At 44.3% G+C, this 17,577-nt stretch overlaps 1 protein-coding gene across 1 annotated transcript in view; it reads right to left on the bottom strand.

Annotated features, from left to right (window-relative positions):
* Positions 1-6,833: 6,833 nt before the first annotated feature.
* ACSS1 (acyl-CoA synthetase short chain family member 1) overlaps positions 6,834-17,577 on the bottom strand; it is a 317,320-nt gene continuing 306,576 nt past the window's right edge. Inside the window, exons 13-14 of the mRNA XM_063918130.1 lie at positions 11,112-11,233; positions 6,834-9,619 (exon numbers count right to left, since the gene is read on the bottom strand). Of these exons, the coding sequence (XP_063774200.1) occupies positions 9,446-9,619; positions 11,112-11,233 (296 nt within the window). The 3' untranslated portion in view covers positions 6,834-9,445. The remainder of the gene's footprint in view (positions 9,620-11,111; positions 11,234-17,577) is intronic.

Genomic DNA, 17,577 nt, shown 5'->3' with positions numbered 1-17,577 from the left:
CATCATGTCGATCTGGGGTACACCCCAAAGATCTGTTACCTCCTTGAACACCTCCGGATGGATACCCCACTCCCATGGATGGAGATCATGTCTGCTGAGGAAGTCCGCTTCCCAGTTGTCTACTCTCGGAATGAAGATTGCTGACAGCGCCAACGCAAGCTTTTCTGGCCAGAGGATGATTCTGGTTACCTCTGCCATCGTAGCTCTGCTCTTCGTTCTGCCCTGTCCGTTTATGTAAGCCACTGTTGTCACATTGTCCGTTTGCACTTGAAATCAGAAGATGGTCCGCTTGGAGGAGACCATTGTAGACGGCTCTTAGTTCCAGAATGTTTATCAGCAGGCCGGCTTCCAGTCTTGACCACCTTCCTTGGAAGGTTTCCCCTTGAGTGACTGCGCCCTAGCCCCGGAGACTTGCATCTGTGGTTAGAAGGATCCAGTCCTGAATCCCGAACCTGCGGCCCTCCAGAAGGTGAGATAATTGCAGCCACCAGAGGAGTGAGATCCTGGCCTTTGGCGACAGACGAATTCTCTGTTGCATGTGTAGATGGGATCCCGACCACTTGTCTAGGAGATCCAGTTGGAAGGACCGAGCGTGAAACCTCCCGTACTGCAGAGCCTCGTAAGAAGCCACCATCTTCCCCAGAAGGCGAATGCACTGATGAATTGACACCCGGGTTGGCTTCAAGACATCCCGGACCATCGTTTGAATCACCAATGTCTTTTCCACTGGGAGAAACACCCTCTGCACCTCCGTGTCGAGGATCATTCCCAGAAAGGACAACCTTCTGGTTGGTTCCAAATGTGACTTTGGAAGATTCAGGATCCAACCATGTTTTCTGAGAAGCTGAGTCGTGAGTGCTATGGACCGTAACAGCTTCTCCTTGGACGATGCTTTTATCAGCAGATCGTCCAGATACGGAATTATGTTCACCCCCTGTCTGTGGAGGATAATCATCATTTCCGCCATCACCTTGGTGAATACCCTCGGTGCTGTGCAGAGACCGAATGGGAGGGCCTGGAACTGAAAGTGACAGTCCAACAGTGCAAATCGCAGATAATCTTGATGCGGCAGCCAAATCGGAATGTGGAGGTACGCATCCTTGATATCCAGGGATACTAGGAATTCTTCCTCCTCCAGACCTGATATCACTGCTCTTAGGGACTCCATTTTGAACTTGAACACCCTCAGAAAGGGGTTTAGTGATTTTAAGTTCAGAATGGGCCTGACCGAACCATCCGGTTTCGGTACCACAAAAAGGTTCGATTAGTAACCTTTATTCTGCATGTGAGGTGGTACTGGCACAATGACCTGTGCCTCCACCAACTTCTGGACTGCTTCTTGCAGGACAGTCTTGTCTGCCAGCAGAGCTGGCAAGCCTGATCTGAAAAATCGGTGAGGGAGATTTTGAAATTCCAGCCTGTACCCCTGAGACACAATATCTTGCACCCAGAGGTACAGGCCGGATGACACCCAGACGTGACTGAAATGCCCGAGTCTCGCTCCTACCAGCCCCACCTCCGGGGCATGCAGTCCACCGTCATGCGGAGGACTTTGGTTTACCTGAAGCAGGTTTCTATTCCTGGGAACCTGCAGCCGCAGGTTTATTGAACTTGGGCTGACCTCCCCAAAAGGTAGTGTTGGACGGCTTTGCCTTTCTGGGCTTGTTAGACCAAAAGGACTGTGACGTAACTGAAGAAATGGGTTTCTTCGGAGCAGGTGTAGCTGAGGGAAGGAAGGGTGACTTACCAGCCGTAGCCGTGGAGATCCACGCATCTAACGCTTCCCCAAAGAGAGCCTGACCTGTGTAGGTTAGGTTCTCCACACTTCTCCTGGATTCCGCGTTGGCAGACCACTGGCGCAACCACAGCCCTCGACGAGCTGATACTGACATGGAGGAAATACCCGCAGCCATGGAACCAAGGTCCTTCATGTATTCTACCAGAAATCCTGCCGAATCCTGAATGTTACGTAAAAACAATTCAACATCACATTTTTCCATAGTATCCAAATCTTCAAGTAACGTGCCTGACCACTTTACTATAGCTTTGGCAATCCAAGCACTGGCAATAGTGGGACGTAGGATTGCCCCAGAAGCCGAGTACATGGATTTGAACGTATTATCAATTTTATGATCAGCCGGCTCTTTGAAGGTGGTAGATCCTGGAACAGGTAAAACCACCTTTTTTGAGAGTGTGGATACTGACGCGTCAACAATAGGCGGGTTTTCCCATTTTTTTATATCCTCTACCGGGAAAGGAAATGCTACCAGAACCCTTATAGGTATCTGGAATTTTTTATCCGGGTTTTCCCAAGCCTTTTCAAATATAGCATTAATTCCTTTGACGCAGGGAACGTTAGCGAGGCTTTCTTATTTTCAGTGAAGTAAGCCTCCTTAACCTGCTTGGGTGTTGTATCAGCAATATTCAACACATCCCTAATAGCCTCTATCATCAACTGCACCCCTTTTGCAAGTGATGCAGCCCCCCACAACACATCCCCGTCACAGTCTGTAGTATCAGAGTCGGTATTGGTATCATCCTGCATGATCTGAGCAAGAGCACGTTTATGGGAATATACAGCGGGGAGCCCTGATGTACCAGAACTGGGCCATACTGCCATAGAGTTCTGTAAAGCCTGAGTTGCAGATTCATTTTGTGCAACCCTATTTGAAATCTGAGAAATCATAGCTCTGATAGAGGATAACCACTCAGGCTCCCTTGCTGGAATCTGTGCTAAACCAGTGCAATCCTGATTACATGGAATGCGATCATCCTGAGAGGACATATCCTCTGCAGCATATGACACAGAGTCCCTGGACATTGCTTAATGGAGACCACAGACACTCCACACACACACACACACACACACACACACACACACACACACACACACACACACACACACACACACACACACGGGAGGGCAGACAGAGTTTCACCCCCAAGAATGGCAAGAGAGACACAGAGATTGGAGCCAACCCGCACACAGCGCTTTTAATATAAAGGAAGACCACCTATCAGCGCTGACTGTGCACCTTAATAGGTTACACAGTCATTTTGGCGCTGTCTTCCCGCTCTTTACAGGATTATACTGGCCTGAGGATTGATGCTGGCTGAGATCCGAGGACCCCGACAGGCTGTGTGACCAGTGCAGGGTGTAGGCGCTGGCTCAGGGCGCCCCTCACAGCACCACACTATGTACCGCTGCGCTCCTACCCTGATGCCGCCATCTTCACACAGGCCCCCCGCTTGCTAGGGGGGTCGGTGACTCACTTGCCATAACCTTCAGCCCTGTAAGGGGGTGGCGGCATGCTGCTGGGGTGAGCGATCCCCTGCGGCGGGGAACGATCTATCCCCTCTGGAGCTCAGTGTCCAGTCAGCGGAGACAGGGGCTCAGACCCCGCAGGGCGGACACTGCCCCCCCCCCCCCCCCCCCTCAGTCCCTCGATGCAGGGAGGCTGTTGCCCCCCTGTAAAATAATAAACTCTAAAACTAAAGTTTACTAAGGAAACTTTGGAGAGCTCCCCTAGCTGTGACCGACTCCTCCGGGTACATTTTCTAAACTGAGTCTGGTAGGAGGGAGGAGCCAGCGCACACTCTCAAACTCTTAAAGTGCCAATGGCTCCTGGTGGACCCGTCTATACCCCATGATACTAATATGGACCCCAGCATCCTCTAGGACGTAAGAGAAACAAAGGTTATGTGCAGTACATCGTATGGATAAATAATGGTACCCTAAGTAATGCGTTCATCTGGGCAATGGTTACTTTGCAAATCTACACAAACTCCATTTTATTGTTGTTATAAGTGGAAAGCACACAAACTGTGACTGAAATGACTGTAGTGTTGATGATTAATGACCTTAGTTTGGCACATTCAATTGTATTGGGCTCATTTTATATTGTTTTATTCACTCTCTCATAGATGGTAAAATATTATATTATATGTTGCCGTGTTTTGTCTCTAATACTATACAATTATCTTCACAATTTTGTATTACAAGCTGTGCACAAGTAAAAAGAGACCAATTTGTGCCAAAGATAATTATTTTCCTTTTCTGTCCCCTCTATAGCTTCGGCTTCCTAACTACTAATTTATTAACACTATAGTTTTTTACACTGGTATGCCACGCTGGGCTTTCTGGCTCATTCTGGTGTTTTGGGGTGCCACACCCTGCACCTAGATATAGCGCTAGGGACCCCAAATATACAGAGAGGCCTTGATGCGGCTTTGGGGCTTAACCACACATTTGTGCAAATATGTGTAACGAAGATCTCTGAATTCTATTATCATGTGGGATTTATATCTGGTTACTGTTATCATTCAGGGTGCTGGGGAAACCAATTGCTTTTTTTCTTGCTCAGAAATACCCCTTCCTTTCGAGCACCTGAATGATATCACTAAGCTAATTGAGCATTTACCAATCTATATGTCTGTTGTGAGAGGCAGAGAGGTTCCTGCATTAGGAGGAGGTGCAGGCCCTGACATGCCACATGGAGCATTATGGGGTTGCTCCAAGGTAGGTAGCTCTTAGCTTAGACATATTTTAGTAAGGAGCCATTATCATGTGGCTCCTTGCTGGTTAATATTAGACCCAGATTGGGGTAATGGAGGTGTGAGGTGTGGTGCCTCTGGACTGGCTGAGCTGGATGGCTTTAGTGTGGCATACCTTTACATTCTATTAACACTTTTCACTTATTAATTTTCTAACACTATTTCTCTATTTTAATTACATTTCATGTTTGTATCACCCTCTCAATAGCTTCGGCTTCCTAACTATTAATTTATTAACACTATAGTTTTTTACACTGGTATGCCACGCTGGGCTTTCTGGCTCATTCTGGTGTTTTGGGGTGCCACACCCTGCACCTAGATATAGCGCTAGGGACCCCAAATATACAGAGAGGCTTGATGCGGCTTTGGGGCTTAACCACACATTTGCGCAAATATGTGTAACGAAGATCTCTGAATTCTATTATCATGTGGGATTTATATCTGGTTACTGTTATCATTCAGGGTGCTGGGGAAACCAATTGCTTTTTTTCTTGCTCAGAAATACCCCTTCCTTTCGAGCACCTGAATGATATCACTAAGCTAATTGAGCATTTACCAATCTATATGTCTTTTCTGTCAACAAGACAGAGAACTGTGAAACTTAAATGTGATGAACTGTTGCGCTCTCTTGTACTGCATATAGGGAATGTAGTTATGATCCCGGTGGTCAGCATACCGATGATGGGATCCCATCCGCCAGAATGCCAGCAGGGGGCCCAGGAGTATTCCCACAACACCCATAGAGTGGGAATAGAACTTGTGGCGAGCGCAGCGAGCCACCAAGGGGATTCGTTGTGCTTGCCCCCCCTGTCGGCATTCTGACGGCCGGGATCCCGATCCCAACCCGTATATAGGGACTTAACTCATGTTTGTTAGCAAACCAAAAAAATTAGCAACTGGTCAAAACCATATTTCACTGCAGGTGGGGCAGATGTAACATGTGCAGAGAGATTTAGATTTGGGTGGGGTGTGTTCAAACTGAAATCTAAATTGTAGTGTAAAATTAAGCATACAACCCACCAAAATCTAAATCTCTCTGCACACGTTACATCTGCCCGACCTGCAGTGCACATGGTTTTGCCCAGTTGCTAACTTTTTTGGTTTGCTAACAAACCTTAATAACCCCCATAATCATGTTTTTTATATGAAAGATTTTATAATTTGTCTCTCTCCTCTGAAACTATGGGGGTCATTCCGAGTTGATCGCTAGCTGCCGTTGTTCGCAGTGCAGCGATCAGGCTAAAAATCGGCACTTCTGCGCATGCGTAAGGTGCACAGTGCGCACGCCACGATGTACTTTCACAAGAGCCGATGCAGTTTTACACAAGGTCTAGCGATGCTTTTCAGTTGCACTGCTGATCGTTGAATGAATGACAGGAAGTGGGTGTTTCTGGGTGGTAACTGACCGTTTTTGGGGAGTGTGTGTAAAAACGCAGGCGTGCCTGGTGAAAACGCAGGAGTGGCTGAAGAAACGGGGGAGTTGCTGGGCGAACGCAGGGCATTTGTGACGTCAAAACAGGAACTAAATAGTCTGAAGACATCGCAAGGTAGGAGTAGGTCTGCAGTTACTCTGAAACTGCACAATTTTTTTTTGTTGCAGCGCTGCGATTCTTTCGTTCGCACTTCTGCTAAGCTAAGATACATTCCCAGAGGGCGGCGGCCTAGCGTTTGAACTGCTGCTAAAAGCAGCTAGCGAGCGAACATCTCGGAATGAGGGCCTATATCCCATCATACCGTATAAAGTAGTAACACAGGTTCTAGCAATCATTATATATTTAACTAATGTGTGGTGATCTGTCCACGTGCTTGAGGTTTCCGCCATTTATACCGGACTGCACCTCTGATGTCCTTTGTAACTCAGAGCTATCATCATGTTATCCACAGCTCAGACTGGTAAAGCTATCAAATGACGGAAACATCAATCCAGTGCAGTATAGGTTCTATCTATCACTACAGATTCCTATAAAGATGTCCACATACTAAATATTAATTTATGCAACAACTATTTACTACATTTATTATTACAGGACTAGTTTGCTGTGTCTGGCCCATAAGCTTGATTGGTGCTTGCATTGAAGTCTGTGGTGTGCATTAAAAAACAAGTTACAAGGTCATCTTCTTGAGTAGGAACAGAGGTTATGGTTAAAAGCAGCTTTAAATACACTCCTGCACTCCACCGCCAGATTCCCAGTGCTAGATCTTTTATGCAGTAGATGGGATACACACTACCGGATAATATATTTGTCAGTGGACTAAGGAAAGTAAAAGAAAAACACAAATAAGTAAATAATATTTATTGAAATAATTAGTTTAACTGGAGTTCTCCTTGACCTGTTCAACTGATATAAAACCGCAAAATAGTGTATTTGACGTTGTGCTACAAACATACAGTACTGTTGGGACATTGACATCCACTTTTTTCACTACAGTAATGGATGAAAAGTGTATTTTTAAGCTGCTAAATACCCCAAAATGAAAAGAGATGTTCACCAAGATTATGGGGGAAGATGTACTAAGCAGTGATAAAAGTGAAGTGATCCAGTGGAGAAGTTGTCCATAGCAACCAATCAGCACTGATATAACATTTATAATTTGCATTCTATAAAAAGTATACAGAGCAGCTGATTGGTTGCCAGGGGCAACTTCTCCACTGGCTCACCTCCACTTTTATCACTGCTTAGTGCATTTCCCTATCCTATAATAGTGGGGAAATGCCCACCCAGCCGCATACCCCTTATCATCTTATACAGGATAACGGAGACAAAATAAGTCCTGTCCAGGATCCATCCAGACTATGCCCAGATGCGCCCCGCCACATACATATTCCCATGAATCCTTGCCTACATTTTGAGAACCGGAACATTTATGCCAAATCAGGATGACTGGGAGTTGCTCACACCAGCCACTAGTCCTATTCACCTACACAATTGCTGCATGTCAGCTGTAGCTAATCTGACATCTTCCCCTGGAGACGGATTCAGTATGATTTGCTGGCATACCTTTACCGCATCCCCTGATGTCCGTTTCAGTTTTCTGAGGTTTGTGCCAGCATGGGAGATTGGATTATAGTGGCTAATGGTCTCGACAGTACCATGCCACCTTGTATGACTAACAATCTCTTACAGAATTGGTAATATAATACATAATGCTTATTTGTGGTATCCACTGGGGGGGTGTCCTATTACCCGCAATAGTGCCGTGGGCGTGAAAAACAGGTGTTTTACTATTATTTATCACCTTATCCAATTAGGTCCTGCGAAAAACGACAATTTTTTGTGCGAAAATACATAGGTCCTGGCACTTATCGCAGGTTCTAAAGCCATTTAACGCGGATTATGCTTCGCGTGCCTCCATAATCCCCAATAAATGCTGGCATTGGGAATAAACACCGGGATCGGGCTAATGAGATAGCCCCGGGTGAACCAATTAGCCCCGGTAAATTTCCGCTTCTAACTGGATACCGCCCATGCCCTGAAAAACAGGGCTGTACTAGAATAAATCATTTATTACTACTAATACTTGTGCTTAGATTATATCGTCATCGCATCATAGCGATAAAAAGTGCCTCTGAAAGCCCTTACAACCGTATAGTACTTATTTTTCTGCATACATACAGATGCAGCACTTTACATTAGCATGTCTTGTTTTACTCATAAATAATCTGAACTTTGTTATTGTTAAATAATGATCATTTTCTAGGAAATTCCATCACCATTACATAGTTAAATAGTTGGGAACGATTGTGAATTGTATGTCCTTCCATAAGACTATGGGGAGAATTTACTATAACTGCAGATTAGTATACAGACGAGGTAGGGTGCATTTTCTTCCTTCATTTATGACTTTTCCCCCCGAATCTGCCGAGAGAGCTACTGCAGCTCAAACAGGGTGCGGTCTGACCTATCTTGGTTATACAAAGGCAGTTTGCCCATCTGTCTGATAAATAGAATACCGTCACCCTTACACCAATTCTCCAATTGCACCAAAGAGCCCTATTTAGTGCACCACACATGTTGCTACATTGGGTGCCAAAACACTAATCCTACACTATAAGCAAAGACGCAAAATTGAGGAAAAAGTAGGAAAATTAAAAAAGAAGTAGGACAATGATGGAAGAAGTAGGACAATGAAGGAAGAAGCACTACTGTGATAAAGAAACTAATCCTAAGTACCTAGTACACTATGGGGCTGCTTCTGAGTTGGGAGCAAAAGCAGAAAACAAGTAACTGTGCTCCTGGGTAAAACCATGCTGCACTACAGGGGGTCAGATGTAACATGTGCAGAAAAAGGGACATGTCCAAACTGTAAGCAAAATTGCTGTTCAACAATATAGCTGTCTAGTATTTGTGGGCTACATGCAAGAGCAGCCAGTATTTACCCTTCATACAAACACATATATATGTATTTGCAGCCCTTGCATTGCAACATTATTTGTTCCAGACACAAAGATATTTGTTTTGTTTGCTTTACTCCCAGCTCAGAATCAGCCGCTATATGCAAACTAAGATGCAGAATTGAGGAAGAAGTAGCACAATGAAGGAAAAAGTAGCAACACTGAGGTAAAAGTACACAGCATGGCGCACAAAACGTATAGGTGTATGGGGACACATCTGTGGCATGGTCTATAAATGACAAATACTACACGGTTTGATGTGCCGATTCTCCATTAGTAAATCTGCTATCGTACACACCGCACATCAAGTCACATACAAATCTGCAGTTTGGTAAAACCACCGTTTAGTAAAGTTACCCCTACTGTATGTCATCAATTGCTTCTTTGAAGTACAATAAATATCACACGTAAGTTAGGAATTCTTATTCATGCCTGAAGCATGGTTCTGCTAAGGACAAAGGACATTTTGTTCAAACATTAACAGTTGTCACTGAGTTATTATGGCGTCTGTTGTGTTTTGTATTTGTGGTATGACTCCAGTATCTCTGTAATGATGCTTGGGTCCTCCAGTGTAGTTACATCTCCGAGATCCTCTGTGCATCCTGTGGAGATTTTCCGCAGCACTCTTCTCATGATTTTCCCTGAGCGTGTTTTTGGAAGGCGCTTCACAATCTAATAGAGAGAGACCACATGAACACATTACATGTCTATGGATATCATCTATTATAATATTATATTAAGAAACTGTTTAAGTGTAACATTCCTCACACCAATTGTACAACTCTTTATAGCCACTGGGCCTGAATCATAAATAGACACAGCTTGGTTCCTACTGCATTTGTTGCCGGAGTCGCAGCTGCGAGTATATGAAAATGACAGTATGAGCCCTAATCCTGGTGCACTAGCGTGTGTCTGATTGTACAAGGACTGAGAGATGACAGTGTTCTGATGAGATGATAAAAGCTGCATATAAGACCGTCCCCGCTCCCCAGCCGTGCACTCCATGAGAAGGCTGTGAATAGCGGCAGCATAATGTCCAGATTTGTGGCAGTAGGAGCTGTAAGCTGGGAAGGGTGAGGGGGGGATTGGGGGGGAGGGTACACACGCCTATCTGTCAGGCTCTCGCTATGCAGACAGAATTATATAATAGGTGGTTAAGCCAGAGAAAGGGATGCATAAAAAGGCAAAGGTAGTGTAGTGGAACAAATAAAAGATGTGGTAAAAGTAGCTAAAGAATGGAACACACTATTGTATGAAGCACAGCGGTGCAAGTATGCGGGTACGCTCGGGTACGGAGTACCCTTAAGAATTTGGCAGTGGGTACGCAGTTCCACCTGCCACACACTTTGCCATTACCACAATTATACTGTGCCACAAAGCAACAAGAACATGGTGCTTGGCAGCATGACGGCTCCTCCCACTTTGTCAGTGTTACTGGGAGAGCGACAATGGCTGTATTATCCTGTTATAATGGAGGCATTACTATATATTGTTATTAAATTGGGGGCATTACTATATATTTCTATTATACTGGAGGCATTACTATATATTTTTAGCCCTGCCTCTAGATTCCCCCCAAAAAAGGGGCTGTCATGTGGCCACGCCACTAGTGTCATGTAGCCACACCCACTAGCAGCATGTGACCACGCCCCTCACAACAAATGACTACGCCCATTTTTGACACTCAGTACCACTAAGAAATATTTCTATTCGCACTACTGATGAAGCATTCCATTTACTACAATCCCGTGGGATACGGTCATTAGGTCGACCACACTTAGGTCGACAGTCATTAGGTCGACCAGGAAAAAGGTCGACATGCGTTTTTCACATTTTATTTTTCATTTTTTTGAACTTTTTCATACTTTAAGATCCACGTGGACTACGATTGGGAATAGTAACCTTGTCCGAAGCATGGCGAGCGAAGAGAGCCATGCGAGGGGACACGGTGCACTAATTGGGGTTCCCTGTCACTTTACGATGAAAACGGCACAAAAAAAAGTAAAAGAAAACCCTCATGTTGACCTTTTTCCATGTCGACATAATGACCGCGTCGATCTATTTCAGGTGTCGACCTAATGCATGTCGACCCTATGACCTATACCCCAATCAGGCAGAGCAAAGTAGGGCTAAAGAATTTACATCTCATGAACCCTCTACTTACCAGAATATGATCGGGAACGGCGTATTTTGCTATCTTTGTGGCTACTATAGTCTTCAGCTCCTCTGTTAGTATTTGTTCTGGGACTTGTGAGTCTTCTTTTATTACAACAAAAGCAAATGCAGCTGGAAGATGAAACAAAATAAATTAATTTACAAAACATAGTGGCCCCCAAACTTTATTGAATCACGGAACCCTAAAGTATCAGCATATTTTTCACGTCACCCCAGGGCCAAAAGTTTCTTATTCAGATATACAGCAAAAATTATTAAATCAAGTATATTGTACTTCTCTGCAATTCTAGTATGCTGTTATAGACATGGCTGCACCTCTGTTTGTCCATGTATTTTATGACTGACATCCAGCAGCACTAGTTTTGCCATCACAACAACCATAAATAATTTGATTCTGTAGTGGACCACCAAGCCCTTCAGCACCCAGTGTGGGAACCACTAGCGTACAGAGTATACTGTCAGTGCCGAAAACTAATATTCAGCCTGCATCTTTTATTCACCCTAAATTATCACCCAGCCTGGAATGTGTATTTTTTCCCTGTGAGTCACACACACATCTTCACAAAGGGGGTCATTCCGAGTTGTTCGCTCGCAAGCTGCTTTTAGCAGCTTTGCACACGCTAAGCCGCCGCCTACTGGGAGTGAATCTTAGCTTATCAAAATTGCGAACGAAAGATTAGCAGAATTGCGAATAGACACTTCTTAGCAGTTTCTGAGTAGCTCCAGACTTACTCGGCAACTGCGATCAGTTCAGTCAGTTTCGTTCCTGGTTTGACGTCACAAACACACCCAGCGTTCGGCCAGACACTCCTCCGTTTCTCCAGCCACTCCCGCGTTTTTCCCAGAAACGGTAGCGTTTTTTCACACACACCCATAAAACGGCCAGTTTCCGCCCAGAAACACCCACTTCCTGTCACTCACATTACGATCACCAGAACGAAGAAAAAACCTCGTAATGCCGTGAGTAAAAAACCTAACTGCATAGCAAATTTACTTGGCGCAGTCGCACTGCAGACATTGCGCATGCGCATTAGCGACTAATCGTTCCGTTGCGGAAAAAAAATAACGAGCGAACAACTCGGAATGACCCCCAAAGTCCAGCTAAAAAGAAAGATAATAGTAAACCATAAACCAATAATGCTTTTTTGCATCTATTCAAGCTGAGTCATGTTAGTTCGGTGACAGAAATGGATGACAAGTGTGTGGTCCTGAAACAGATTTTCAATGGGATGTGTCAGGACTCAATTTTCTTATTTTAAGAAAATCCAGTGCTGCACTTGTAGTGTGCCTTGGATCATTGTCCTGTTGAAAGCAAAGACCCAGCAAAGATAGGTTAAGAATGTGGGGGCCCTGGGGCAATCGCCCAGGGCCCACACACTGGAGGGACACCACATATAGCTAGTGGTGGTCACTATGGCATAATGTGAACTGGGGGCACTACAGTGTGTTTAATACGTTTTCGGTGCTAGGAGTATTCACACATTATACTTATTAATCACCTGTATATCTTATTGACAATTTTTTGGTAGGGACCCCACAAGTATTTATTAGTCTTTAAAATATTACAGTGTAGGAGATAACTAACAGGTTGTACTCAATGGACAAATTGTCTTTTTTCAACCTCAGAAACTACGTTACTATGTTAGTTGCCATGGGGCCCTCAAGAACCTTATTCCGGCTGAGTTACAGCAAAGTTTGGGCTCTTTGGTAATCTCTATATTTGTCTGAAATGGGCACCACTCATGCTGAAAATATTGTCGGTCATGGTATGGGGATACGGAAAAGCATCCTCATAGTATACTTCCACTACTGCCAGGACCGGATTAAACCTTCAGGGGGGCCCGGGGAACTTGAGACAGGGAGGCCCCCTCTCATTCCTCCAGACCCCCTCCCCACACTTGTCACTCACTCTGCCTCCCTGGCTGTGCCTGCTGTGTCCCCTGCCCTGCACCTCCATGAGGCACCAGTAGCGCAACTACTACCTGCGCTCCTGCAGTGTGGGCAGCACTGCTGCTGGGAGAGCTGCTGCTGACGAGCTGGCAGCAGAGGCTTGAGATGAGCAAAATCATCAGTGACCAGTAGCATCAGAACTGGAGTGGAGCCACTGTGGGGGAGTGGGGCTGAGCCCGCCCCCAATACGGAACTGCAGCATTGTGCTCCGGCCAGGGAAGCCCCTGAGAGAAGGGGCCCAGGAGAACTCGCCCCCTTTGCCATTCCCTTAATCTGGCTCTGACTTAGTCACCTGGCTGGTGTGCAGTTGTTTGATTGTGCCTTAGATATGACTAAGCATTAAGCCCAAAAAGTCCACTTCAGTCTGATACTGTACATCTCTGCAGAATCCTTTAGATGGTGTTTTGCCAAGTCTTTACAGGAATTATATTGTTGGTTTTTATTTTCAAATAGAGTTTCTTCCTTGTATCAATCCCTTAAAGGTCTTTTTAGGGGAATGCTTTGGAGATAGCTGTTTTATTTACATTTCATTGCACCACAACTACTACTAGTTTCTCTGATGTGTCCCGTAATTAAAGTTAGGTACATACTTGTACAATTATATTGTTTCCATGTCTTGCTCACAGGGATGCTTAATAAAGCTATGACTGTCCTCTGAAATTACTTTTAAATACTGCTCTCAATTCTACAGTGTGTGTAACGTATTAAACTGTAAGTGAGAATTTGTAGTGTTTGGGTGACTGAAAGCTATAAGCCGTTTTATTAGTACAATTTCCCAGTGATACAATGTGGCTGGCATCCAAGAGACAGACTCAAACTGTTGTTTCATTTTATTACTAGTTGTTAAGTAGTATTCAGCACAGGCATAATGGATAATACAAAAAAGACTTTGGTCAGAGAAGGCTGAATCATACCACACTTATGTGCTATTTATTATTCATTATCTCGTTTCTTACATCAGAACTGCACACTTGAGCATACTGGTAAAGTAGACAGGGCTGACCATTTACATTTGTCCAGTGCCATTAAAAGAAGACTTATGGGTCATGGACTACTGGTAAATGTAGGGCCAAATGCATATGGAAGGCAGGCTAACTAACTGAATGGGGGCTCCTGGGGGATTGGATTTTTTTTATTATTTGATAAAAAAATGTGGTCTTCCTTCCCCATGCCCCAGCATGACATAAATCATTAACTACTTAATTGGCGAATAGTTTTTCCAAAAAGTCCCAGTCTTTTGTATTATCAAATTATGTAAATAACAGCTATTTAAACTCAATTCAATATAACTGTATTAACAAAAATGTAGATTCTTATTAAAATACTGAACAAGGATTAAATTGCTCTTATTTATAAAATATGAGGAATTAAAAATACAATAATTTTGGAAACATTCTTGGAAAAAATAGGTTTATGCAGTAAAACATAATTATACTGTACATATATTTCTTGAAAGACTTCACAGTACTGCAAGAAGATCAGCCAGCAGCAGGGGCAATCACTGCTGGCTAGGAGGATGAGAGAGCAGGGGGAGGCGGGGCTGCTGGGTGATCGCCTATTGCAGCCGCGCCCCAGCAGAGCCTGTGGTTGGAGGAGAGAAGTGTCGTAAAAAGACCATCTTCCTGCAGCCATGGGTGGGTAATTATTTTAGGATCGCCCCCCTACAATAGCCTGGCCAAGAGGAGGCGGCAGATGGGTGGGTGGGGCAGTAACCATGGGGCCAACCAGGTGGGCTGAGCCCAGCAGCTGCTGGAAGAGCCACTTCTAGCAGCCGCTGAAAGGCTGCTCTATGGTCCCATCATATGCAACCATGTCAGGGAAAGCCCAGCTTGGCAGATGCGACAACACCAGGTAAGTGGTTAACTAAAGATGGAATGCCACGGCTGCACACCGCCACACTCTGGTATTAAAAACTTATTTTCTACAAGATCCTATTATCATTATATGATTCTCAGCCCGGTCTTCTAATATCCTTTGTTTAGTCACTTGACACACATATGCACATACACTTTTTAGCAATATTACCTATGTTGATATAATATGTATACTGTATGTATGTTTTGACGCACTAATTGTGACATTCTTCACTGATATCCATTTTGTACGCTATTTACTCTGGGGGCCACTGCACTATGTAGTGCATGTAACATGATCTGACTGCACCCAATGGATTTTAATTGCCCACATGGGCTGCCAGTTATGTCATGTATGACTATGTGCTGCTCTGCTGTAACCTGATTCCAAGGAGGGAGGAACTGTGCATGGTTTGGAGGATTGAGTACTGGTGTATACCTCTGTGTATTGCATATAACATATACTACTGGCTATCCTAGAGGGCATTTTACTAGGACTTTAAAGTTATTAAAAGACCTGATAACCCATCCTACCCTTAGCCCTTATTCTGCCCAGGCAGGAACAAAGGGGTTTTTACTTTCAATGCACAAAAGTTCTTTTTCATAAAATTTGTTGCTAGCCTAAATCTGAACTGTACGTATGGATGGAATTATGTGAGACAAATAAAAGAAACTAATTCCATTTACCTGTAATCTCCTGGTCCACTGATCCATTCGGACCCACATTGCCAGTGATGCAGGAGATCCCTTCTACTTTAAATGATTGTAACATTTTCACAAGCCACTCAAATGTAATCTAATGGAAGTTTCATAGGTAAAGTAACTTGGTAATTCTTCATTTATGTTTAGAAATGTGCCCCAAACACTAGAGGGGAGCTCCTGCTCCGAACATTTCAGCTAATTCCAGATCAGTAGAGAACAGAGAATAGGAGGGATTTACGCTCTCACACAGACCATCTTCCCTTATACCATTATCTCTTCTTTTTTACTGACAGTGATTCTGAACCTGTCTGTGGTGCCAATCAACTAGGGTACAGGTTCAGCCAGCACTGAATGTGTGGTTGTGGTCACTGTATAGGCATAATATTAATTGTCCAACGTGTTTATTTTGGTTTGTATCTTGCTTTGCTTGTACAGTAATTTGTATGCAGTTTGTATCCTGCTATGTTTTCACTGTACTTCGGCATTGTTTATCACTCAGAGTTATTCAACATTGCTACAGCATCGATAAAATATCAATCATTGTTCAGAGTTATTCAACATCGAACTTCTCCAAGTACCATCGGCGGGAACTTCCGGTTTTAGTACTTACAGTTAAGGGGTATAAATAAGATCACTAGAAACATGTCACCCATCCTTGATAAAGACGCAAGGAGCGTCGAAACGCGTTGGAAAGAGGTGACCAGAGGACCACACACATCTGTCTTGCCAGCAACATCAGGTCTGCAATCATTGGGAGTATGAAATTATCCCGGGGCTCCACTCTCAATTGACTGGTGACTATGCTGTAATCTGACCTACGTGAGCTGATGTGATGTGAAACGTCCTGTTTTTAATTTGCATTTTTGGATTTTATGTGGAAATAAATGTCATTATTGCTTGACATCTGAGGTGTGCCTGGTTGTGCCTATCAACAGACCTATGAGGGTATGAAGGTGGAAAAGAAACCTTTACGGGCATTTACACGGCGGTCTTACATGTAAGAGCTATGTAAGCATCGGAAAATCACTTTGCTACACGTGGTGCATCTTTCCCAGTAGGTGAAGGGGAGCATAACCGGTGGAAGAGATCTACTAAAGATTTTATTCACCTGGTGGTGTCTATAATGGACTGATACCGAAATTACTACACTATGGTGATCATTCCGAGTTGTTCGCTCGTTGCCGATTTTCGCTATGCTGCGATTTGTTGCTAAATGCGCATGTGCATGGTACGCAGAGCGCATGCGCTTAGTTATTTAACTAAAAACTTAGCAGTTTTGCTGTTGATCCTGCGGCGCTTTTCAGTCGCACTGCTGATCGGTGAGTGATTGACAGGAAAGGGGCATTTCTGGGTGGTAACTGAGCGTTTTCTGGGAGTGTGCGGAAAAACGCAGGCGTGTCAGGGGAAAAACGCGGGAGCGTCTGGAGAAACGGGGGAGTGGCTGGCCGAACGCAGGGCGTGTTTGTGACGTCAAACCAGGAACTAAACGGACTGAGGTGATCGCAATCTAGGAGTAGGTCTGGAGCTACTCAGAAACTGCAAGAAAATATTTAGTAGCAATTCTGCTAATCTTTCGTTCGCTATTCTGCTAAGCTAAGATACACTCCCAGAGGGCGGTGGCCTAGCGTTTGCAATGCTGCTAAAAGCAGCTAGCGAGCGAACAACTCAGAATGAGGGCCTATATTGTATTTCATTATTGTCTTTATTTTACATGTATCTGGAACAACCATTCGCTTTATCTGTGAAGTGCTGATTTTCAGAAGGACAACGGGATGTGAAGCATACCTGTGTTTGTTTCTAATTCTAGCGCACATGTTGTTGGTTTTCTTTTTATATGAACTTCTCCAAGTGCTTTCTGGTGCTGTGTGCTATCAGTAATCTCCAGTACAGCATCGGATATCTCTATGTGTTTTCCAGTGCCGATTGTCATTGGATATCTCTACGTGTTCT

Source organism: Pseudophryne corroboree, chromosome 4 (genome assembly GCF_028390025.1).
Source record: "Pseudophryne corroboree isolate aPseCor3 chromosome 4, aPseCor3.hap2, whole genome shotgun sequence".
Lineage (NCBI taxonomy): Eukaryota > Metazoa > Chordata > Amphibia > Anura > Myobatrachidae > Pseudophryne > Pseudophryne corroboree.
The sequence above is the reverse complement of the archived record's forward strand: the minus strand, read 5'-3'. Positions and strand labels throughout refer to the sequence as shown.